At 42.8% G+C, this 25,490-nt stretch overlaps 1 protein-coding gene across 1 annotated transcript; it reads right to left on the bottom strand.

Moving 5' to 3' along the window:
* Nucleotides 1–623: 623 nt before the first annotated feature.
* FAM199X (family with sequence similarity 199, X-linked) lies at nucleotides 624–24,888 on the bottom strand. Its single transcript, XM_068251068.1, has 6 exons — nucleotides 24,536–24,888; nucleotides 21,041–21,260; nucleotides 16,038–16,187; nucleotides 12,259–12,420; nucleotides 6,756–7,016; nucleotides 624–4,795 (listed from the first exon to the last, which is right to left on the bottom strand). Exons 1-6 carry the CDS (start codon nucleotides 24,700–24,702, stop codon nucleotides 4,622–4,624), a joined length of 1,134 nt encoding a protein of 377 aa, XP_068107169.1. The 5' UTR covers nucleotides 24,703–24,888; the 3' UTR covers nucleotides 624–4,621.
* Between the last annotated feature and the right edge of the window lie 602 nt (nucleotides 24,889–25,490).

Consider the following 25,490-nt stretch of genomic DNA (forward strand, 5'->3'; position numbering starts at 1 on the left):
GTTTAAACGCAATCAAGCTTATTCTATAAAAAAGTGCAAGCACTAAAAGGGCAACCAAAGAATCTTGCACTGAATGCCAAGTGTAATGCCACCTCTGAATGACAGCCAAAGGACGCCACACACTGTTTCTAGTGCTTTGCTCTTTATTTATTGAAGACCGCTTGTTTTATGCTGGGAATACACAATGTGTTTTTTTTGGCAGATAGAGGACTCTATAAATCATTTCCGACAGGTATGATTGATTTCGATAGTTTTCTTGTACGATTTTCTGATCATTTCTACACAAAATCGATCAGAAAAACTATCAAAAATCTGTTCGGACCTGTTGGAAATTATCTATCAAGCCACCTGTCTGCTGAAAAAAAACTCATTGTGTATTCCCAGCATTACTTCTAATCAACAGTACTAAACAACCTTCCAAGTGTTAGGTCTAGTTCACATGGGCTGGATGGAAAGAGTATACAGGTAGCTCCAAACCAGTGTTGCCAACTCATCCCTTTAATTACTGACACATCTAAGTTATACAGGTTCTGGGGCTATTTGCACATAATCAGTGCCTTAACTGCATCTACCTAGCCACAAAACCTGTATAAATCATATGTGTCAGTAATTAAAGGGATGAGTTGGCAACACTGCTCCAAACTTACGAACGACCTACCGATACGCCCGGCATGGATTCTGTGTTGCCATGGGAACAAGTCAAAAAACATTTTTTCAAATCGGACTTGTGGTTTTTGAGAAAACTCAGTTTTAAACAACTAAGAAAAATGGCTTTTAAACTTGTATAAACAGATACAGAGGGCAGAGATGACACAGAGGGGGACACAGAGGAGGTACAGAGGACAGAGACGGCACAGTGTTTCAACTTACGAACAGATTCAGGTTAAGAACAAACCTACAGTCCCTATCTCGTTCGTTAACCGGGGACTACCTGTATTCATCATTATTATTTTATGCCAGTTTAGCAGCACATGAATTTTTATAGCACATACAACAGAAACTTTTTGTAGGGTGTTCTGAACAATTTGGCCTCGACAGAAACAGCTGAATTAAAAAAAGGAAAATAAAACTCATGTTAACACTTAGCAGCTTGAAAACTCAAAACTCATGTCCCATGAAAGATATATCTGACATGATGGAAGAGATGACACAAAACGCATACATTTATAAGGGTAAACAAGAAAAAGTAATCTGAAATATTTATGCAACACTTGAATAGGTGTGCTCACAGATGACTTTGCGTAGGTTTTCTCCTTCAAGCAGGAACTACCCAACACTAGCGTTGAGGTGTTCAAACTGTTTGATTTTGGAACAGTGTTCCAAATTATTTGGATCACAACTTCGATCTTACAGATGCAGACAGTGGCCAGGTGTGTTAACTCACCTTTCAACGTGCCTCTGGCCACTGTGCACCAGGTCACATTCCAGCTCTAATACTTCCTCGTTCCGGATGTTAAGGAGAAAGTATCAGAGAACCGGAAAGCAACGTGGTGTGCAGCAGGCAGTGAGAAGGGTGAATTCATTATTCAGAACACCGTTCCGATTTCAAACAAGTCAACACTGCCCAACACACATCTCCCCTTTACTACCTATTAGAAGTGGTTTTCTTAAATTTGTTAAGAAGCTAATAGAAAAAGAAAGCCCTTAACCTGTACTGGCCTCCTGTGCTGCCAAGTTACATCATCTATGATAAACAAATGCTAGCCAATCAGAAGGCTCTGCCTAAAAAGCCATGGTCTTCAGCTGAGGTTATGTGACTAGTAGCTTTGGGATATCATAGCACCATTTCTAGCAACACAGCGCTCACCTTCAGGGTAGCTTTAATGTAGGACACTAGTGTTTTACAGTTAGCAAAATCTATTTTATGATCTATCTTTCCTTTGACATTCTGTTGCATTTAAGAATGGCTGGAATCATGAAATGTTCAAAAATCAGACAAATGCAAATAGAAAAAGACTGGAAATTAACAATACAGAATTCCATAGTTTCCACAGAGCAGAATATAAATTATTAGTGGAGTTTCCATAACACCGCCAGAAGCCTTCCAACCACCAGCAGTTCATATTCATAACATAAATGTGGAGTGCAGATACATTAGTATTTACAGATATACAGTTACAAACTAGTCTGAAAGCTTCTATCACAACAGTCCGAGGTTACCTAACCACAAAGAGAATTGCAGTGTTCTCCCTAAGTCTGTGACCAATTGTTCATTCTAACCATTGAAGAAGAAATCTCTTTCTTTAAAGAAGACCCAGCAAGTCAAAAATTAGCAGCAGATGTATTTCTCTTCAGCTTATTAAATAAAACAGGCTGCCTGTGTGGCTTTAGTAACTTAAAATGTAAAAATGAATCCCTGATTTAGATATCCGCATTAGGGCCAAGCAAAGACAAGGCCAGGGCAAGTGCTGCCAAGTAACACTGCAGGGCAACAGCTAAAATATTTCATTTGTAGTGCTGATGTCAGATTCACATTTCCTGCTGTGCTCTATACTCGTTTTGACTTTTATTTATGGTTTCCTGAGATGTGTCATTAGAAGTGTTAAGATAAAAATTCATAATCATTGCAGATGGTTAGTCGTGTAAAAGAAGCTAGATGATGGGCCCTGCAACCTCGACAAGCGAAGCACTGTCTCCACTGCTCACACCTATATGAACGCAATCAAGTGAATTGTGAGTGCTGCGGGTTTCTACACTACAGACATCATTGCTGGTCACACCTACAGATGATCAAAAAGATGCTCATTATTCCAAATTGCGACAAATTTAGTTGGAATTCCCCAGTCTACATCTTAATGGTTCGGTTCAGATCGGAGTAAAAATTGCAACAAAATTTGCATCATGCCAGAATAGCGATTCTTGGATTATCTTTACTCACTGCACTGTCTTAATAAATAAATCCGCTATGTCTAAGTTACAACTTTCCACTGAAGGAGAATTTAAAATTCTAATCTGTACATTATTTACAGCAGGATATAAAATACTGTATATATAGATATTCAGATTTTGTATTTGATAATATCTAAGCAAGGACCAGTCCAATGAGAGGATGAACTGAACAGAGGTGACGTGACCGCATTTGAGCAGCACTAATATTACTCTGGTTTTGCAGGCATTGACACTTTTTAATCTGCCATACTTAGAAAGGCCTATGCAGTTTTTTTTTTGAAGTTCACTCATGGGCTTACAAGAAGAAGAAAAAAAAATAGTAAAAATTACATTTAATTTGCCACCAGCAATAAATTACCAAAATGTATTTTAAAACAGAAACGGTTCTGCTTTTCTATCCTGGAATCTGTACTTTGTGTTTCAGTACAGAGAACTCAGGTATTTCCTCTTCCTACATGAGTTGGCACAAATCCACAGGTACAGAAGTCCATGTTAGCCAGTAGGCATCGTCATATTACAGGATGATGCGTATTATGCAAAACTAGAATGTAAATGGATTAATCAAATCCTGCAGCGAAAGCATTTGACTGGTACATTTTCAAGCTGCATCAATTTGCAGCAACATTTTACTAATTTTGCACTAACTTAATTATTTGCATATTTCAAGTCAAGGAACAAGTTGGCATTGAGCCATAACTTTACTAAATGCCTTTCAACATCCAAGGCACAGGAGTATTGGGGGAGGAAACGCATACAGGACTTATGCGTCAGGCGGATGTACTTTCATACTAAAATGCCTTTAGATCACTTAATTCACCATCACGTGAATCGTCATACACCAACATTTGCAAGAATCTGCCTAAAATGGAATTGTCAAAATATTTTGTCTGGGTAAAGAAAGATGCTGGCACTATATAAATCCAAAATCCATCATCTGTAGCTTGTATTAAAGTATATTTGAGAGTGGTGTAATTAGTTAAATGAAGAAGAAAAAAAAAAGAAGAAGAAACCGCTACCCATCACTTTGGATTGGTAAAAAGAAAACCATTTATCCCTGTCTCACCTCTGCCACATGTCTTCCAAAAACCGCAGAATCAAGCAAATATGGTGCAGAGCCAGAGGAATAATTCACATTGTATGCAACAACCAACTGCTGAACTGCTGGAACCCACTAGCAGCGCTTTTCTAAGCGCCTGTGATTTGAAAAGCTCTTGATAATGTAATGCTATGGATGTGATCCCACTTGAGGGATGTGAGGTTTTTTTTTTAAATCCCCCATAGCATTACATTAGCAAGAGCTTTGCAAATCACAAGCGCTTAGAAAAGCACGGCTAGTGGGTCCTAGGCCTAAGGCTGAACGGAGTGGCTCCTGCTCTGCATCACATCTTGGACCAGTCTTTGCCCTGCTTTGAAAAAAAAAATGTGATAACGCCGTAACAGATCTAAATGTGTGTAAAGCTTAGTGCAGGTCTCCTGCACGGCTAGCCGACTACTCAACAATAGGAAAATTTGTATAGATATTTGTACCAGAGGTACTTGTTTATGACTGTTTCACTGTGTACACCTTTCTTAATAGGAAATAGAAAACAGAGACTACAGAACATGATTACATGTCCTATTAATGTTTTAGTAACAAGAAACATGGCCTATACAGGGTGAGAAGCCCAGTGTATGATTATTTATAACCTGGCCTTATAGAGACTTATGAAGAACACTGCTAGTTCCCCCCTTGTCACATGAGCACATCTACATCTCCTTCTTCATGCTCTTCCTCGTTCACTTTCAGTGACAGCACTTCCTCATTTAGAAACAAACCACTGAGTCTCTCCTTGCGAGCTTGTCTCTGCTCCTTCAGCTGCCTCTTCCGCAGGGCTTTCTGCTGCAGTTTTCTCTGCTTCGACCGCTTCTGAAGTAATAAATGTGCAATATACATGTTAAATCAAATTACAAAAACATAATACCACACCACAACCTTTCCTATTGCCAACCATTAAGGGTCCATTCACAGGCGGTTTCCATAGATTCCTGAATTGCCGGCGATCGCTAGCAGTTTGAAAAGCGCTAGTGTAATAGTATATAGAAGGGATATCACTGCAGCGATCTCTGGCAATGTGCAGAAAACGAAAACAGTGCATGCAACACTTTTCCACGATTTGAGTGTAATCATGGTTCAAATGTAAAAAAAAAAATAAAAATGTAAATCACCCTCGCTCAAAAATTGCACAAAAATCCTCTGCAAAACTGTAGCGATTTTGCAATCCACAGTGTGGACCCTTACACTAGACACAAACATCTAGCAATTAGAATGAAGTGGATATGACCAAAGGGGACTGTTGGTCTTTGAACAACATTACTGGAAAACATGGTTAAATATAATAAATGACCACAGCACCTCTTACAGGGTAGGACATATACCATTCTTAATACACAAATTATCAAACAGTGATTTCCTCCAGGAGTTAAAAAGCAACTACCCAAACAACCCAACATTTCCTGTTGGCAGTTTATAACATACATATGCCCTCTAGTGCCCACTGATGCTTACTGCAGAAGTACGTAGTATAGGTCTAAAGACAGTAGCTATGATGTTACTTTGTCTAATAAAAAGATATGGAGGGTGTAATCAAACTTCAAAAAAAAAAAAAAAAAAAAAAAAATTATATATTTATTTTTTTCTCTTTTAGCTTTATTGGCTCTAATGGTAACCAAACTGGTTCTGAACTTGGGATTTTATACATATCATAGCTTTGCTGTTGAGCAACTCCAGATGCGTTTTATTTTTTTCATTAGGCCATGGGTGTGTGTAGCATATGGTTTAAAAAGGCAGTGTAGACCGGTACTCCCATTTCCAGTGTTGGTGATCTCTGCAGCTTGTTCAGGGTTATTTGTCTTTGTCACGTCTCTGCTCAGTCTAAGTTTTGTTGGGTGGCCTTGTTCGGTTTTGCCACATTCTTTCTGACATGTTACAAATGGAGTCAATTCTGCTCTTTGGGATATTGAAAATATGGGATTTTATTAAAAATAGCCCAACCCTAATCTTTTTTTTGCGACAACTTAATTTATGCTATTTATGCTTAGGATGAAAGGCTTTTTATTGGTAAGAAAACTCAGGAGACAAAAAAAAACCTTATTGAACGAAGGCCTGAATCTGAGAAGACTGCAGGCAATAACAGTGACAGTCTGTGGTGCAGATCATGACCAGTGTTTGGTTTCCAGACCAGGTACTTTAAACATGTTCTGATATTAGCTAATCAGGAAGCTTCTTAAAGGATACCCCAACTGAAATGTGACATGATGAGATAGACATGTGTATGTACAGTGCCTAGCACACAGATAACTATGCTGTGTTCCTTTTTTTATTTTTCTGCCTGAAAGAGTTAAATATAAGGTATGCAAGTGGCTGACTCAGTCCTGACTCAGACAGGAAGTGACTAGTGTGACCCTCACTGATAAGAAATTCCAACTATAAAACACTTTCCTAGCAGAAAATGGCTTCTGAGAGCAAGAAAGAGGTAAAAAAAAAAGGGGAATTTCTTATCAGTGAGGGTCACACTGTAGTCACTTCCTGTCTGAGTCAGGACTGAGTCAGCCACTTACATACCTGATATTTAACTCTTTCAGGCAGAGAAAGAAAAAAAGGAACACAGCATAGTTATTTGTGTGCTAGGCACTGTACATACACATGTCTATATCATTATGTCACATTTCAGTTGGGGTATCCTTTAATGGACTAAAACAAGCTCTGCGACGGAGGGTCAACACATCTTGGAAAATGTTGTGCCTGATGTGCAGCTACCAAAAATTACTGAACATAAACCGGTAAAGCTAGTTGCGCATACAAAAGCTTGCAAAAGAAAACCTCTTACCTTTGAATCTCTTATTCGTTCTGCTGCACTAGCTGATAGATTGCTGTCACTGTGAGTCCGGCTCATATTGGCACTTGAGTTGGAGGCAGAGTGGCCCCCACTGGAGCCAGTACTGCTGGCTGTGCTGACCATACTGGCACTGCTGCTACTCACACTGGCTCCACTCACACCACTTGTGCTGGCTGCACTATGACTAGTCCTTTTCCAGTTCTCTCGTGTGGATCGCTGGCGTGGACCATGTTCCTTTATATAGCTCCTGACCTGCAAAGGGAAAATGAAGCCATAGGGGTTATGCATGCATGTCTGTGTAATTATAATATAGATTGTTAAAATACTTACAGTGGGATGCGACAGTTTGGGCAACCTTGTTAATCGTCATGATTTTCCTGTATAAATCGTTGGTTGGTATGATTAAAAATGTCAGTTAAATATATCATATAGTAGACACACACACAGTGATATTTGAGAAATGAAATGAAGTTTATTGGATTTACAGAAAGTGTGCAATAATTGTTTAAACAAAATTAGGCAGGTGCATAAATTTGGGCACCACAAAAAAATAAATGAAATCAATATTTAGTAGATCCTCCTTTTGCAGACATTACAGCCTCTAAACGCTTCATGTAGATTCCAATGAGAGTCTGGATTCTGGTTGAAGGTATTTTGGACCATTCCTCTTTACAAAACATCTCTAGTTCATTCTGGTTTGATGGCTTCAGAGCAAGGACAGCTCTCTTTAACTCACACCACAGATTTTCACTTATATTCAGGTCTGGAGACTGAGATGGCCATTCCAGAACGTTGTACTTGTTCCTCTGCATGAATGCCTTATAGATGCCTTCGATGATAAAATTCCGACATTTCCGATGTTCCGCTCGATTTCTTATAGAAGTCAATAGAAAAAAAGATAAGAACAACGAGTGAAAGATAAGAGAATCGAGCAGAAAATCAAATCGCTAATAGATCACGCGCCGAATCGACCGCAAAAAACGTATTGTGTAATCCCAGCATTAGTGGATTTTGAGCAGTGTTTAGGGCCGTTGTTTTGCTGAAAGATCCAGCCCTGGCACAGCTTCAGTTTTGTCACCGATTCCTGAACATTGGTCTCCAGAATCTGCTGATACTGAGTGGAATCCATGCGTCCTTCAACTTTGACAAGATTCCCAGTCCCTGCACTGGCCACACAGCCCCACAGCATGATGGAACCACCACATTTTACTGTAGGTAGCAAGTGTTTTTCTTGGAATGCTGTGTTTTTCCCAGGGCTGTGGAGTCGGAGTTGGAGTCGAGGAGTCGGAGCAATTTTGGGCACCCGGAGTTGGGAGTCGTTGATTTCATAAATTGAGGAGTCGGAGTCAAGAGTCAGAGTCGGATGATTTTCGTACAAAATCCACAACCATGTTAAAGGGAAGGTCCAAGCAAAATAAAAAATGAGTTTCACTTACCTGGGGCTTCTACCAGCCCCATGCAGCCATCCTGTGCCCTCGTAGTCACTCACTGCTGCTCCAGTCCCCCGCTGGCAGCATACCGACCTGGGAGGTCGGCGGGTCGCATTGCGTACATTTTTACGCATTCCCGCTAGTGCAGGAACATTAACGCATACATTTTTACGCGTTAGTGGTTCAATGCGTAAATTTGTACGCATTGAACCACTAACTCGTAAAAATGTATGTGTTAATGTTCCTACACTAGCGGGAATGCGTAAAAATGTACGCAATGCGACCCACCGACCTTCCAGGTCGGCAAGCTGCCAGCGGGGGGCTGGAGCAGCAGTGAGTGACTACGAGGGCACAGGATGGCTGCATGGGGCTGGTAGAAGCCCCAGGTAAGTGAAACTCATTTTTTATTTTGCTTGGACCTTCCCTTTAAGTATTAGGCTAAGGAGTCGGAGCCATTTTGGGTACCCGGAGTCGGAGTCGTGGTTTCATAAACTGAGGAGTCGGGGTCAGAGTTGGAGTCGGAAGATTTTTGTCCCAACTCCAAAGCCCTAGTTTTTCCTCCATGCATAATGCCCCTTGTTATGCCCAAATAATTCAATTTTAGTTTTATCAGTCCACAGCATCTTATTCCAAACTGAAGCTGGCTTGTCCAAATGTGCTTTAGCATACCTCAAGCGGCTCTGTTTGTGCTGCAGTGGGAGAACAGGCTTCCTCTGCATCACTCTCGCATACAGCATCTCCTTGTGTAAAGTGTGCACTGGTTGAACGATGCACAGCGACTCCATCTGCAGAAAGAGGATGTTGTAGGTCTTTGGTGCTGGTCTGTGGGTTGACTGACTGTTCTCACCATTTGTCACTTCTGTTTATTCGAGATTGTTCTTGGTTTGCCACTTTTCAAGCCTTAACTTGGAACTGAGCCTGTGATCTTCCATTTCCCCATTATGTTCCTAACTGTGGAAATAGACAGCTGAAATCTCTGACACAGCTTTCTGTGTCCTTCCTCGAAACCATGATGGTGAACAATCTTTATCTTCAGGTCATTTGAGAGTTGTTTTGTGACTTCCATGTTGCTACTCTTCAGAGAAAATTAAAAGAGGAGGGAAACTTACAATTGACCCCCTTACTCTTTTATAATTGAATTCACCTGTGTATGTAGGTCAGGGGTCACTGAGCTTACCAAGCCAATTTGAGTTACAATAAAAAAAGTTAACTACCTCAGTGTTCTCCCCAGGCTCTTTTAGCCGGGTGCTCCACCCGGCTAGATTTGGTGACCACCCGGCTGTCATTGGCTCACCTCCTCACCACCTCCTATGCTGTAAGCAGAGTTGCCCTGCATTTTCATCTCTACCCACCCGGCTGCTTTTTCATGCCACCCGGCTACTATTTCATGCCACCCGGCTGGAAAATAATTCTGGGGAGAACACTGTACCTGCATGACTTTGTAGGGCACAGAGGACGCCGGCCGCGCCCTCCCGCCTGGTCCCCTCTGCTCAAATAGCCCCCTGTAAGGCTGCGACCGCACAGTCCGGGTCGGTATCTGCAGCCTGCATAAAGATGGCCGCCGGCGCTGGCCACGGCTGCGCAGTCCGCATAGCCGCTACTGTGGCTGCGCAGCTCTAGTGCAAACCCCCGATCCTCGTAACAGGCAGCGTGGATTGGAAGGTTGGCCCTAGAGCTGCACAGCCGCAGTAGCGGCTATGCGGACTGCGCAGCCGTGGCCAGCTCCGGCGGCCATCTTTATGCAGGCTGCAGATACCGACCCGGACCGCGGGGTCGCAGCCTTTTGGGGGGCTATATAGCAGAGGGGACCAGGCGGAACGGCACGGAGGGCGCGGACGGCGTCCTCCATGCCTTACAAAGTCATGCAGGAAGTTAACTTTTTTTACGTTTTGGGGGCAGATTTTGGCCTCGGAAGTCCTTTAAAGAATTATTGCACACTTCCTGTAAATCCAATAAACTTCATTTCACTTCTCAAATATAACTGTGTGTGTCTCCGATATGATATATTTAACTGACATTTTTTTATCGTAACAACCAACAATTTACACAAGAAAATGATGACGATGAACAAGGTTGTCCAAACTTTCGCATCCCACTGTAAAATGTACAGAGATGAGATGACAAAGATTTTTTTTTCTTTGTTAAAGCCAGTGGTTACCTATTTAAAAATCAAAAAGTCAGATACTCACCTAATGAGAGGGAAGGCTCGGTCCAAATGAGCCTTCCCTCTCCTCTCCTGGTGCCCGCGGTGCTGCGCTGGCTTCCCCGTTCGCGTCTGCCGCCGCAGGGACTTCGGAGGTCTTCGGGAGCACTCGAGCTTCCGAAGACGGGCCGCTCCATACTACGCACGCGCGAGTGCGACATAGAAGGCGCTCGCGCATGCGTAGTATGGAGCGGCCCGTCTTCAGGAGCCCGAGTGCTCCCTTATGCTTCATACACACTTGAGATAAAAGTCTTTGGAAAAGACAAGATCACAGACCAATCTTACCACCCTTCATGTAGTATGAGAGCCATACTCTACACAGTCTATTCTATGGAGCTGCACTCCCCATCAGATAAAATCTTTGCAAGATGCTGCACACAAAGATGCCCCTACACACATTTAAAAGATTATTATCTGCAAAAGATCTGTTCCTGCAAAATATCCATTCCTGCAAAATGCATTCATAGTCTATGAGATCTGCAGATCATCATACACACTTGGTTTAGCAGACAATCATCTGCAGATCATCTGCAGATCAGATTCACCAGGATGGATTTTCAGATCTGCAGATGATTGCCAGATATGCAGATGAAGTCTGTTAAACCAAGTGTGTATGATGATCTGCAGATCTCATAGACTATGAATGCATTTTGCAGGAATGGATATTTTGCAGGAACAGATCTTTTGCAGATAATGATCTTTTGAGTGTGTACGGGTATCTTGTGTGCAGCATCTTGCTAAGATTTTATCTGATGGGGAGTGCAGCTCCATAGAATAGACTGTGTAGAGTATGGCTCTCATACTACATGAAGGGTGGTAAGATTGGTCTGTGATCTTGCCTTTTCCAAAGACTTTTATCTCAAGTGTGTATGAAGCATAAGGCTTCTGAAAGCTCCCTTCGGCTGCGGAAGTGGCAGTATTTGACCGAACTGGTCGAATACTGTCACGGGGGATCCTGAGCGGGACCGGGCACCGGGAGAGGAGAGGGAAGGCTCATTAGGACCGAGCCTTCCCTCTCCTTAGGTGATTATCTGACTTTTTGATTTTTATAATGGTAAACATTCACTTTAAGTAAAGAGTAGCTACATTTTAAATTCTTGTATTCTTGACAAATATTATGAACACAGTCTTCTCTCTGGCCTAAGAGCAGAAACCGTGATTTATCCAACTACCATGTTCACATGGCAAATGATTAGTGGAATTAAGGGCACATTCACACAGTGAACTCCAAAACGGAGTTCAAGAGTTGTTTAGCATTGTTAGGCACTTTAGCAGTCATTCATCACTGACTACTTTGTGGCACTTTAGATTTTCAATGGCAAATCCCAGCCAGAACCCATGAAATGCATAAAAAGCACCAGTTAGCATCTCTCAGTGTATGGCAATGCCAGCTAAACACTGTAGTCACTAGCCAGTTCCTCCTAAAAAAAAAAAAAAAAAAAAAAAAAAAAAAATCCTGCCAAAGTACCAGTCAACGCACATCTACCGGAAACGCAAGCCAAACAGTGTACCACTCCATGCTTTTCAGAGTACTACACCAGATTTGGCTCTACAATAAGGGCCCATTTCCACTAGTCACGATGGGATGATCGTATCCGAACGGAATCAACACAAGTCAATGGAGCAGTTTCCATTGCTTGCAAGTTTTGCGAGACCCAGGAAAATCAGATACATGCTTTAGATTCTCACAGCATGCAACCGATTCCTGTACACAACTAATGTCTGCACCCGGATTACCGGAAGACAACCGGAAGTACCCGCGGCACAATGCTATGAGTGTATCACATCCTATCGTTGTAGAAATGGGCCCTTAGTAATTACTTCACAACAACAACGAAATTGAAAGATATACTCAACAAACCTGTTTCAACTTTTCGTCAGTGAGACAATTCAGTTCGATGATAAACTCGCTGTCTGTGGGGGATATCTGAGCCGTTGGATCAATAATCTTTATTATGTCAAGCTGCTCCCGCAGACCCATCTCTGTGCTGACTTTTCGGCTTAGATATTCGATGTACTCCACCTAAGACAAAAAGATAGAAGTTATTAGAAAAACACAGACCACTGGATGCAAGCATGCTTGCATTGCCATCTGGTTATCCCATTAATAAGGAGCTTGCCTAAACAGCCATGCTCACTGAAGTAAATATGTAAGAAGGGGTCATTTATGTCCCCTTTACTCATTTGCCATGAAAGGTTACAAAACAATATAACTATTTTTTCCCCCTTCATCATAACCAAAGACTTCATTATAGGAAAAATGCAGTACAAGGAATACCATGGTAATGAGTGAAAAGGTAGTAGTCAATTGTGTTATGCCTGCAATACACGGGTCGACCGGCGGCTCGATCAGCCGCCGGAGCGAACCCAGCCGCGTCCCCGCTCGTCCGCGCGGATCGATCCCCGCTGGCGCTTCCTTATCAGCGCTCTATTCCCTGCCATTGTCCGCAGGCGGGAATCGAGGGGGGGGGGGGGGGGGGGTTGGGTCGAGCGGCTTGATCGGGCCAGCTGAATATTATCAGCTGGCCGGATCAGCTGGCCGATACACGGTACAAAACGTACCGTGTATCCCCAGCATTAGAGTACAATTATGCGGGCCCTTTTGTAGTGCATAAACGTTAAACGTAAAGCAGAGTACGGCCTTTCATATTTATAAGGTCCAAGTGTCACAAAGGAGCAAAAATGGGAAGTAGGTGGTGTTAGTAGGAGGTTGCTGCAGGAAATTAAAATCTGCAAATGCTAGGGCACTCAGTCATTGTGTAGCAGACTGGCGACCGAGTATACCGCAGCAGTATTATGCAATAGAGACGCGTAAAGATGATCGTGCTAAAACTTTAAGGGAACCTGGCGCAAGAGCTATAGAGGCATCCATATTTATTTCCTTTTCAAAAATATCAGTTGCCTGGCAGTCCCTGCTGATCATTTTGGCTTCAGTAGTATCAGAATCACAATCCTAAAACTAGCATGTGGTTAATCTTGTCAGAAACATCTGACCAGGAGGTGACCTGTGTCTAGGACTAAGTATTAGAAGCAGATAATAGGCAGGACAGCCAGGCAATTTTTAATATATTTTTAATACATCAAAAACAAGATAGAATACCTCCAGGAGTACAGATAGACTATAATAAACATATGAGAAGGTGACCAAAACTTCTTGCTAGCATGTCCTATGGAAGGTCTCAGGGTATGGGTAATAGAATTTAATATGGCCCGAGTTTCAGCGAGAGTAGGGTGAGCAGTCGATTAGCTATACCCCTTTAAGCATTTTGGCCAAAGATAAAAGTTTAGCTATATATTTGGTCAAAACCTTGGTCTGGCTATTTGATTGGCAAAGATGCTGCTACACTGTGACTAACTGTACATATCTTGTTTTATATGTACTTTCACCTGGGCACCTATGGACCTTATATCACCCCTGACAAAGCATCCATTGAGCAGGTGAAACATGCTGAGCTTTTGAGGGGTGTGGGGGGGGGGGTCGGAGGAGTTAAAGAGTATAGAGAGCAGTTTTTGAGACTCCACCCAGACACCTTCCACAGGACATCTAAGTGCTATCAAGAAGTCTTAGCCATCTAATATTTGTTTATTGAGGTCTACCTGAGTTCCTAAAGATAATTATTTATATTTTAGATAGGATATTTAAAATGAAGTTTTAGCAGTATCCTCTTTACAGGTGTGTGCAGTATTATGCCATCGGAAAAGAACAGGCGGAAAAGAATTTCAAAATAGTTTTTTTATCTTTTTTTTTTAAAGGTACACTTCATTAATTTTTCTTTATACTTTTAAACATTCACCTCAAATAGGTGAGGGGTCATAAGGCACCCCCTTTATTGAGAGATTGACTGTTATAATTTAAGTAGGCCTCAGTGATTTGGACTGAGTTAGTCAAAAAGGCTTGGGGTGCAGACTTGCCCTTTAAGGGGATTTTCTCTTAGAGAGAAAATCTACAGTTCTGTCAGCAGAACTAGGACATACCAAGAAGCTGTTCTATGGACAAGGCCACAGGTCTCACTGACCTCAACATGTACACCACAAGAACAGTAAACACAGTCATGTTTAATCAATATCAAAATTCCTTGAAACTAGGCCAAGAGGTTCATAGAATATTAATTGAGTAGGTGTGTATCATGACATCACAAGGGATCTGAACCAATTATAGATGGTTCATATGATGACACAGCTAACTCTTTCTGGTCAGTATTAACCCGCTGGGCAATACAATTACATCGCCCAGGAGGGGGCGCAGCACTTTTTAAAAAAATTTTTTAACTCATGTAGCAAGCCCTGGGCTCGCTACATGATAGCTGCTGCGCAGCGGCATCCCCCCACCCTTCGGCGATCAGAGTAAGCAGGAAATCCCGTCCAGAACGGGATTTCCTGCTGGGCTTCCCCCGGTCGCCATGACGACAGGGCGGGATGACGTCACCGGCGGCATGGACGTCAGAGGGAGTCCCGATCCACCCCTCAGCGCTGCCTGGCACTGATTGGCCAGGCTGCGCAAGGTGTCGGGGAGGGGGGGGGCTGCGCGGCGGGTAGCGGCAGATCGGGGGCGATCGGAAGTTACATGCAGCTAGCAAAGTGCTAGCTGCGTGTAACCAAAAAAAAAATTATGCAAATCGGGAGAACTCCTCCTGCGCGACATACCCCGAGCTCAGCTCGGGATTATCGCCCAGGAGGTTAAGGGTCATGAGTTGCCAACAGAGGGCATTCTTACTTCCATGCTCTCCATCTACTGAATGGACCCCTCGTTACTTTCCTTTATGTCTCGTTAGTAATCTTGTATGCTGTACATAGGTAGTATAGACATAAGAGGACCTGATTACCTTCAGCAGGAAGGTAATCACAAAGCTGTAACGCAACTCAAGAATCTGCTTTGCTAAGATGTAACGAACTGTATCTGTATATCTGTTTACTGAATAAACAACTTGTAAGCCTAAAGAAGTTCTATCTCCTGCTTGCTGTGATGAGTCGTGTTTGCAACTCTTGCTGATGAGTTTGCTGGTGCCGGAGCAAAAGGTGATTTATAACAGTGACCAGATTACAGCTCCTTTAAAAAAATGAATTTGGAAAAGTATCTTCAATTCGGTCTTGGTCACAATTCTCAGACTTATCAGCGTGATGCCTATTGATGAAGCGTAATTATACTCAGTGTGCCATTCACGTCAATAAAGCTGTTTGAGGTTCCTGATATGTAGCTAATCACAGTCTGCACTCTCTAGGGCGGGGCTTCCCAACCCTGTCCTCATGTACCGCCAATATTAACGGTTTTGAAGAAAACGAATAGGTGTGGTAATTGGTGGCTCAGCAGTGCCAATTAACCACCAACCTGTACTGTTGGCGATACTTGAGGACAGGGTTCTAGGAAATGCTGCAACCAAAGGCTTATTATGCCAAAGCATTGTTTTCCCCAGGTTCTTTTAGCTGGGTGTTCCACCCGGCTAATTTTGGTGAGCACCCGACTCATCGGCTTGCCTCCTCATCCACCTCTGCTGCAAGTCAAGTTGCGCTGCCCTGTATTCCCCAGTCGCAACCCATCCGCCTACTTATTCATGCCACGCGGCTGGGAAAAAAATTTTCTGATTTCTTTGTTAGTACATGAAGCCCATGGAGTCCACTGCACGCGGTTTATGTAGAAATTACCTGCTCGTCATTTGTCATAGCGCTCCAAGGGAGCTCGTCCAGATTTCGATTTTTGTTCTTTTTCTTGGAAGGAAGGCAAGGAGAGCTAGGAATGCTGGGAATGACATCAGATAGCACATCACTACCACTGGCTATGTCACTTCCAGGTAACTGAAAGACAAAAGGATAAATTTTCATCATTCACATCAATGCATATGGCAATGCTAAAGCATGTCTCACAATGAAGTGTATAGCAAGCAGCTCACTAATGTAAGCAATGCAATACTCATCTTCTAGATCCCTAACTTCAGGGAATGACTGATTGATTTCTGTGGCTTCTTTATGCTGAATGAACATTCTCTAATGACAGATTACATACCATCTGCAACATTTACACTGCATACACTAATGTTTGTTAATATGGGTGACTAAACCTATCCTAAATAAATAAAAGCCTTTAATCCTAAAGGTGGCCACACTATACAATTAAAAGATCCAATTTTTCACCAATTTGATAATTTTGATTGATTGTCCCGAAAAAAAAAAATCGAGAGCTTTTCTTTGTTTTCGATATATATAAATCTGATGAAATTTGTTTTTTTCAATTTTTGGGGATTGGACATGTTGGAAATTTTAGACCAACTTTATCAAGAATTGCATGGTGTGTGTGATGGATGGTCAATTACTTGATGTACAGTTCCAATCGTTTTTTTCTGAGCTTTCAATTATTTTGTTAATGACTAGTAAAAAGGCACGCCCGTTAAAAAACAGGCGCTAGGTCACAGCCGCTACCCCCCGCAATGCGCGCACATATGCGTCCCGCTTGCTCGTTCCCCACCACTGTCTGAAGTATATGCACATAGGGAGCTGCTTGCTTGGCAGTTAGAAAAAGCTGTTATTTCCCACAATGCAATGAGAACCTCTGTGAACCACACACAGCAAACTGTCAGATCCCTGGCTGTGCACATGCTCAGTACAAAAAAGCCAGGGTCATACAACCAGTTGATGACGCAGGGACACTTGCATTTTATTGTATAGCATTGGGAAAAAGTTGAACATAGGTGTGTGGTACATTGGTCAGATTTTTGAATTCTAGGTAGAAAAAAGCCCTCGTTTCTACACAAGACCACCAAGCTGATATCTTCGCAATTCCAAAACAGAGAACCAACTAAGCACATTGGCATTACTGAGATACTAAAAATACTGGATAGCTGGTTGCTATGCTGGTCAAAGGGAACCCGAGGTGAGAGGGATAGAAAGGTTGCCATATTTATTTCCTAGTAAACAATGCCAGTTGACTTGCAGCCCTGTTGATATTCTGGCACAAGTAGCACGAGTCAAAAACCTGAAACAAGCATATGGCTCATCCAATAAAATATGAGTCAGCCGAGTCACAGTACCTGATCTGCTGCATGCTTGTTCAGGGTCTTTGGCTAAAAGTATTAGACACACACAATCAGGAGGAATGCCAGACAACTGGTATTGTTTAAAAGGAAATAAATATAGCAGCCTCCATATGCCTCTCACCCCGGGTTCCCTTTGAGTGAGAGCCATGTATTGGCCAGTTATCAGGAAATCTCACAGTTGTTAATTTGCCTATCTTAGTCAGGTCTTTCATTTCAGCATTTTGAAATGTAACTGATAGCACCTTTTATTTTGATACAGTATAATTTCATAGTAAACTCCAAGGGACCAGGAAAAGTGGGTTACTGTATTAAAAATTGTCCTAGAAATGTCCCAGCATGCTCTGGTACATTCTCTGCTGCAAAAGACCAACTCTCTCCACCCAGCAGAGGTACAGTATAAAGCACTTGCACATTCGGTGGATTACAATGTTAAGTATCCCTTAGGACTGCATAGCCAGAGTGGACAAATTGCTGGTACAGTATCCAGGGATCCTAAAAGGGGAACTGAAGAGAGGTATATGGAGGCTGCCATGTGTATTTCCTTTTACGCAATACCAGTTGCCTGGCAGCCCTGCTGATCCTCTGCCTCTAATACTATTAGCCATAGCCCCTGAACAAGCATGCAGCAGATCAGGTGTTTCAGTCTTTAAAGTCAGATCTGACAAGACTAGCTGCATGCTTGTTTCTGGTGTTATTCAGATACTACTGCAGAGAAATAGACCAGCAGGGCTGCCAGGCAACTGGTATTGATTAAAAGGAAATAAATATGGAAGCCTCCGTATACCTCTTACTTCAGTTCCCCTTTAAAATTTGCAGCAGTCACTGAATAAATGCAGCCACTTGCTTCCTGTGAGGGTCTCTGATATATCTGCAGGCGGAACGTGCAGCACATATCCTGCAAAACTCTCTTCTCACACTTGAGCCAATCATGAAGGCTCTCTTCAAAATGCAGCCAACCATAATAATGCACTCGCATCTGTAATGCAAATGGTTCCGATACCGCCATGGGCGGGACTTAGCTCTACTCTCCACTCTCAGTTTTGTAGCAAGTAGGCCCACTCTGATCTGCACTACAAGTGAAAATAGCCTGTACTGTGCTCCACAGGGTACCAGGAGCGTCATTACTAATAAGGAAAGACATACCCAGGGGTGTGTATAATCCCGTGACAGGACTGTGACAATACTTTTCTTGGCGATTGCAAAGTGGGAGTAGTAACGTCACATCCTCTTGTTTACATTCACATTATTCCTCATTTTCCCCAGGCTGCTTATTTGCACAGTACTGTATATCCAGCGCCATTCTTCTTGTCTTACAGATGTCATCAGGCTTTAAATCACTTGCAACCAGCCTAGAGAGCAGCAGACCATGGGATTCACACTGACCTATGACGCATGCGCCAACCACCGTTTAGGGCCCGTTTCTACTATCGCGAATCCGCATGCGTTGTCCACATGCGGATTCGCATAGCCAATACAAGTGGATGGCCCTGTTTCCACTTGTCAGAAATCCTGAGCGTTTTTCTGTGCGGGCGAAATCTGCACGGAAGAGTCGTCAGAATTCGCATCCCGCACACCGCTATGCGGATCGCCACTAATGTATTTAATAGGGAAATCGCATGCGGTTTTGGCATGCGTATTTTACCGCGATTTCGCATAGAAAGTAGTGTTAAATCACACAGGCAGTGACATGGTTAAAATAGCATCAATACTAACCTATGCGAAATCGAGGTAAAATACGCACGCGTAATCGCACCCACATGCGATTTCGTCAGCGGGGATCCGCGTCGATTCCGCACCGCACAAGTGGAAACCGGCCCTTACTATATCCAGAGTCAGCATCATGTAAGGGCCAAAAAACAAGTTTACTATAACAGAAGTTTTATTGCATCAGAGTTGACTATACAAGGCATTTCTCCCATAGACTTTTAATGGCGATTGGCCGGGGACCTGGAGATGTAGTTTACTATATGTAAATGTTTACTATTATAAGAGTGTATTATAACGAGATTATACTGTACTTTAATTATAAACTACCTGAGAAAAGCTTGTTAACACCCTATAATTTAAAATATAAAAGTGCATGGTTTTGTTTAATTACAACCCATAAAAAATAGCTACAGATTGGTAAGGAAGCATGAAAACTGGGCAGATGAAGAATAGAAGAAATGGACTCTGGAAACAGCATAATGTAAAGTTGCAGAACAGGATATGATCATTCACCCCCATGCAGAGGTATCGGTTTTAGGCTTTGGGGTTGTTTAGGAGCAGAGAAAGTTGGCTACTTGCATTATGGGAAAGGCATTCTGAACAAGAATGGCCACCACTCCATTTTGCAGCACACCACCATTCATTCTGACCTATGACTATTGGTGCCCATTAACGGTACAGACCCATAGTTTCTGCGGTTACTGTGCTTATTAACAGCTGAATTCCTGCTAACCAATTCGATTGGATTGATTGGAGCAAACCAAAGCAGATAGATTTGATTGGTGTGATTAAATTGGTTAGCAGGAATTTGGCCATTAATGGCCATGACAGATCGTTTCTCCTGAATTACTATGGCAATCGGATTTGCATTCAATTTACATGGAAAGCGGGAAAGGGATTGCAGCTCCTCTACACACCAACAAAACAATGGCACCATACATACTTTCAGGCTAAATGACCGTTATCTTTATGGTCTTTCCAGTTAATTTTGTGCCCATGCAAGATGGTTCTTGGCCAAGGCAGCCGATTGAAGCTACCTCTGCCAAGAAATTTAGCATGAGTACAGCAGCCCTGATCAACCCCTGATGATCAGCAAGCAATCTGCTTGGCTGATCATCTCGGCTGAATACAGGCTGAGAGCATTGTTCTCCTACTCACCCCACTCATAATATGCCCCTCCGTCATGAGACACGCTGTTGGCTCTCCTTCCTGCATAGTAACAGAATACATCTGTATAGACTTGTCCTCAATCCATCACCTGAGGGATTGAGTCCCAATCCCTGCCAGGCAATAGTCTTCGTACATGTATACTATGTTTTAAGGGTTGTCACCCGAAGGAGACTCAAAAGTTCAGGGGCTGAGTGCTGTACATAGCAGAGCAATGCATTGATTTCTAAGGAGAGATGAGGAAGCACGATGGCACAGCACACAATGAAGCAGCTTCCAGCATTAGGAGGAGGGGGAACCGTGTGCTCAGGGGGCACCTGTCATTTAAAGATTTAGCATATGAGTATAGAAACACATGCTAAGATTTGATCAGAGAGAGATCTGCTTCTTGGTCGAAGTTGGAAGACACGTTTAATTGCATGTTATACTATACTGTAGATCTGCTTTTAACAGTTACTTGCTACACCATCATACTGCCTTTAATAGCCTGAGTCACTAAACTCACACGTAAGCTGACCAGGAGCTCTGACCTCACTGATAATCCAGGCCAGTGACTCAAAGTATTAAAGATCTGCATTTCAGATAAACCCACTTTTAGGAAAATCAGCAATAGCTTCTCACACAATTATTTTACCATAGATTTCTTATAAAGGAACAGTTACGTTATTTAAAGGAAATCTAAACTTTTGAGAAAAAAATATTATTAGTTCTTCAATACAACTTTAGCTTTATTCAGTAAATTACCTGCCACTCAAACTCGCTGTCTGACCAGTCCCAGTATGTACTGATGGATGATGAGACATCGCTGCACACACTACCCTCCGGAAAAAGATCAAAGGAAGTAAAGTCCTGGTCATCCAGAAGGGAATAGCAGTCATCCTGATCTCCAACTGAGACAGAGGAAAACAGCTCCTCACTGCATTCAGAACTTGCCACGCTTGTTCCACAAGATGTCAGATTCCATCTGGAAATTAGAATAATCATTTATAAAAAGGTGAACACAACATTAACAACAATGTCACTGGATCATCTCTGAGCATTAGGCTTGTACTGCGTAACAGTTCAGTTGAAGAAGTATGATGCCCAGACTACAGTACTCTAAGTGTGTTTTACAATAATAGTACAAAAAATAAATCTGCCTCCAAAGTATGCTATTATTGCAAATATATATGCTGAGATTTTCTGCCCACAGCCAGGGCACCAATACATGTTCTACCCTACTTGCTTTATAATGTCATATACTGGGAGGGTGATATCAATGTACAGGCCAAGCCACTCCATCAGGCTGGTCTGATAAATCATTGAAATACCTTCTACCTACAGTTATAACATAGCGCTAGGAAAACTCACTAATATAGAGTCAATCAAGGACTGTTACCAGGCAGGGATCAGGACTTGAACTGATCCCTCAGGCAACAGGTTGCTAGATTTTTTGCAGAGGTGGCACCGACCAGCAGAGAGGAGTCTAACATGCACTTTATAGTACTGAGTCTCTACAAGGGAAATTCATGTATAGACATGTGACTGATTTGTAAGTCTATAATTGCCTGGTTGTGAGCATGACTCACTCAAGATGTAAAGAGAAACTTGACTAGGCAGTCTTTTTTGCTCTACTATAAGCCTGAGCGACCCCGGTCTAAACCAAATATTTGTACAGTAATAATCAGATGTAGAAGGTTAAGGTAAAGTTAAAGGGAGCCCGAGGTGGGCTCAAAAAATGAAAAAAAAAAAAAATAGGCTACCTGATCCGCGGGACACAGGATTGGAAAGAGTTAAAAATTGGCACCTGTTAGTTTGATTAATCAGCTAGTAAGTTTCATTAATCATTAAATGATTTATCATTTTTTTAATCTGAATAATGGTGTTCAAAAATCCAGCACTGCCCACTACAATCTAGTTACTGCAGAGCAAGAAGTTGAATTTTCAGCTCACACATATTGTTCACTTCTGCTTCCTGTCATCCAACACAGGTTATCTGGATTCCAACTAGTCAGTGTATTTTTCCCTGTAATGAGTTCTCTTCCCTGAGCGGAGTCAAAACTCTGCAACAAATTCAGACATAAATGACTGATACCCGACAGCTGATTAATCAGCTTCACAATAGGCTGTTTTCACATGGGCAGCTGCATGCAGTGAATTCACCACCTAACAGCTGCTGACAGCTAACCACTGAACACCACCTAACAGCTGCTCTAGTCTAGTGCACCCAATAGTCACCAGGAAGCTGCAAATTTCTAATAAACAGAAATGGACGCTAGTCTGCTTTAGGGGACCTAACAGGAATCCCCATAGACAAATGGCCGCTTCCATGTGTTAGAAATAGGGGACCCCACAACAAAGCAGGTGGTTTTGGCACATGACGCTCAGTGTTGAAACTAGGCACCCAATAGAAGTAATGTTGTTATACTGCTCATGGCGCATTCAGGTATTTCAGGCCCCGAATTACCTCGGATCTCCCTCCGAATAGCGATGGCTCTGAGGAATAGTATTTTACGCCGCCGGGCATTTCAGCAGCAGCAAGGTGAGAGGTAATTTGGCTCACCCTGCGCCCAGCTCACTGCTGGCATACATATACGTACGCCTCCACAAGAGTCACTATCCATGCCACCAACCGAAAGGTTTAGTAAAGTTGTACAAGCGGAGACAGTAACCAAAGTGAGCACTGTGCCAGGTCTTGGTAAGCAATTTTAGTGCATTTCCCCTGGATCCCCTGTTTCTTACATATCAGTGGACAACCAAACATAACAAATTTTACAAAGAAACATAATGAACTTCCGCAAGCAGGAAGCAACCATTTGTCTATGGGGATTCCTGTTGAGCCCCCTAAAGCCAACTAGCGCCAAATTGTCAGTCTATTACTAACCCATACTTTAGCTTAAATACAATAGCACTAAGTAATGGCAGTTTTAAAAAATGCAACTTAGGATGTTAGTATTTGCCACTCCATCTTTACTAGCAAAGAGATCTATACAACATTCCTTTAGATCAGGAGTGTCAAACTCAAATGCAAAGTGGGCCGAAGTTGTACACTAGGACCTAGTTGTGGGCCAAACTCAATGTCTACTGGCCACCTTCCTCCATTATAAAGTTACCTGTATTTTATTGGCCCTCCTGCAATCCCTATACAGTTCCCTGGTGTCTAGTGGTCCTCCCTCCCCTATACAGTTCCTTGGTGTCTTGAGCCCCCCACTCTCTCTTATACAGTTACCTAGTGTTTAGTGGTTTCCCCCTACCTCCCTATATTACTTCACTGGTGTTCTAGGGCTTCACCTCCAATATAGCTTCCCTGGTGGTCTAGAGGGCCAAACATAATGCAAAGCGGGGAAACCACTTCAGGGCCAAATGTAATAGCTCTGAGGGCCAGATTTGGCCTGCAGGCCAGAGTTTGACATGTGTGCTTTAGATTTTAAGCTTGCAAGGGCAGGGCTTTCTCCCCCTTATGTGCCCTGGAAATCATACATTTATTCATCATGTTACTTTTGACACTGTCATTACCAATTCTGTATCTTGTATTCTGTATCGTTTTTGTATTTTGTCACTAATTATCTATCTTGTATATTGGTGTACACCATTGTCTGTATTATATACCCCATGTTCGTTTCTTACATTGCACAGTGCCATAGAAAATGTTGGCAGTTTTTAAATCAATAATAAAAACGATCCTAGGCTGGGGCTAGTCAGATTCAAGAATTCAAGTTATAACCTAATTACTCATTAAAGGTCCCCGTCAATTTTACAATCGTTACAATCAACGTTTTTAGGGCTGGTTCACACGGATGTTGGAACACCAGCATTAAATGAAGGCTGCGTCACTCGCACGCGGTCCATTCAAATGAATGCGGTTAGCTTGATCTTGTCGCTTCCCATCTCGTTTAGTCCTGGAAGCTTCCAGGATTGCCGAAGCATGGTATTTCTGTGTCCATATACAGGGGCCAAAACGTGTAGCGTAGTAACTATTCTACTATATAAATTGGGCAACATTGTACAATCAAAATTGTACCATTAATGAGCACCAACTACTCATTAAGTTTTCAAATGTGTTCAGCCCTCTGCAAACTCCTGCTTATTCCGGTAGAATATCAGACCATTTAAGTTGTCAAAGCGTGGGCAGCAGAGATCCAAGCTAATGGCTGCTCCTCTCTCCCAGGACAGTCAGAAGGCCCCTATGCTGCGATACTGGCAGGGGGGGGCCTCACACCAGGCAATGCAGGCTGTAGACAGGCCTCACCAAGCACCCACCTGTTGGAGTGGAATCGGTGCAGGGGGTCGGTGCGGTGGCAGGAGGACAGCTGGCAGCCGAAGTCACTGACATCCAGGCAGCCCTCCTCGCTGATGCTGCCCCGCTGGGAGAGGAGGGGGAAGGGCTCATCAGGGGCCAGGAACTTCTCGTACAGGCCCTCCGACATGCTGCAGGGAGTAGCTGGCTGTGTCCGGCCTCTTATGTAACCTCTCGGAGCGGCAGCTCACCCATCCCCGGCTCCCCGAGCACCACACGCCACTATCACGATTACACGATCTCCTCCCACAGACGTAACACACGCCACAGCTTTTCCCGGGACTGCCAAAGACAACAAGGCCCTTCTTCCTCTCTGCTCTCTGTAGGGTGTACGTGGCGGAACCAGCGCCCCCTACAGCTCGGGAGAGTAATTACAGAGATCAATCCTGGCAGAAAAGTGTTCACGCACGGCTACGTAGGCACACTTATTTCCAAGATAGCGATACTGGAACTATTTCCAGACTTTCACACATTAGATATAGCTCTGAACAGTCCCTCTTTGGGAGCCCTGTCCCTCTTTCCTCCTCTTTTGTCCCTCTTTCAGGACTTTGTCCCTTTTCTATATAAATATATATATTTCTCCACTAAAATATGGGTTTGATTGACTCTAAACTTTATTCCCGTCCTTTAAATTGATATATTATTCATTTCAAAATGTTAATATGGAGAAAAATGAAAAAGGATAAAAAGGGACAGTGTGGTTTGAATTAGAATACAACATATTTTTCTTATAAAATCATTATGGTATGCGTGACTAAGGGTGTGACGAGGGGGTGTGATCACGGGTGTGGCAGGGGCATGGCTTAGGTGTCCTTTCTCATCTCAAAAAGTTAGGAAGTATACATTAGAGGATGAGAGAAAACACTGCATGCTACTAGGAGAAGAGAAATCCACAGTGACAATCGCTGCACACTATGT

The sequence above is a fragment of the Hyperolius riggenbachi genome, chromosome 8, assembly GCF_040937935.1.
Source record: "Hyperolius riggenbachi isolate aHypRig1 chromosome 8, aHypRig1.pri, whole genome shotgun sequence".
NCBI classification, from domain to species: domain Eukaryota; kingdom Metazoa; phylum Chordata; class Amphibia; order Anura; family Hyperoliidae; genus Hyperolius; species Hyperolius riggenbachi.

Bases quoted from the DNA above. Each gene is read 5' to 3' on its own strand.
- FAM199X (XM_068251068.1), bottom strand. From the start codon at position 24,702: ATGTCGGAGGGCCTGTACGAGAAGTTCCTGGCCCCTGATGAGCCCTTC. The intron at 12,421-16,037 runs GTAATTTCTACA...TTTTTGTCTTAG, and splicing joins CTATGACAAATGACGAGCAG to GTGGAGTACATCGAATATCT. The intron at 4,796-6,755 runs GTAAGAGGTTTT...TTATTACTTCAG, and splicing joins AACGAATAAGAGATTCAAAG to AAGCGGTCGAAGCAGAGAAA.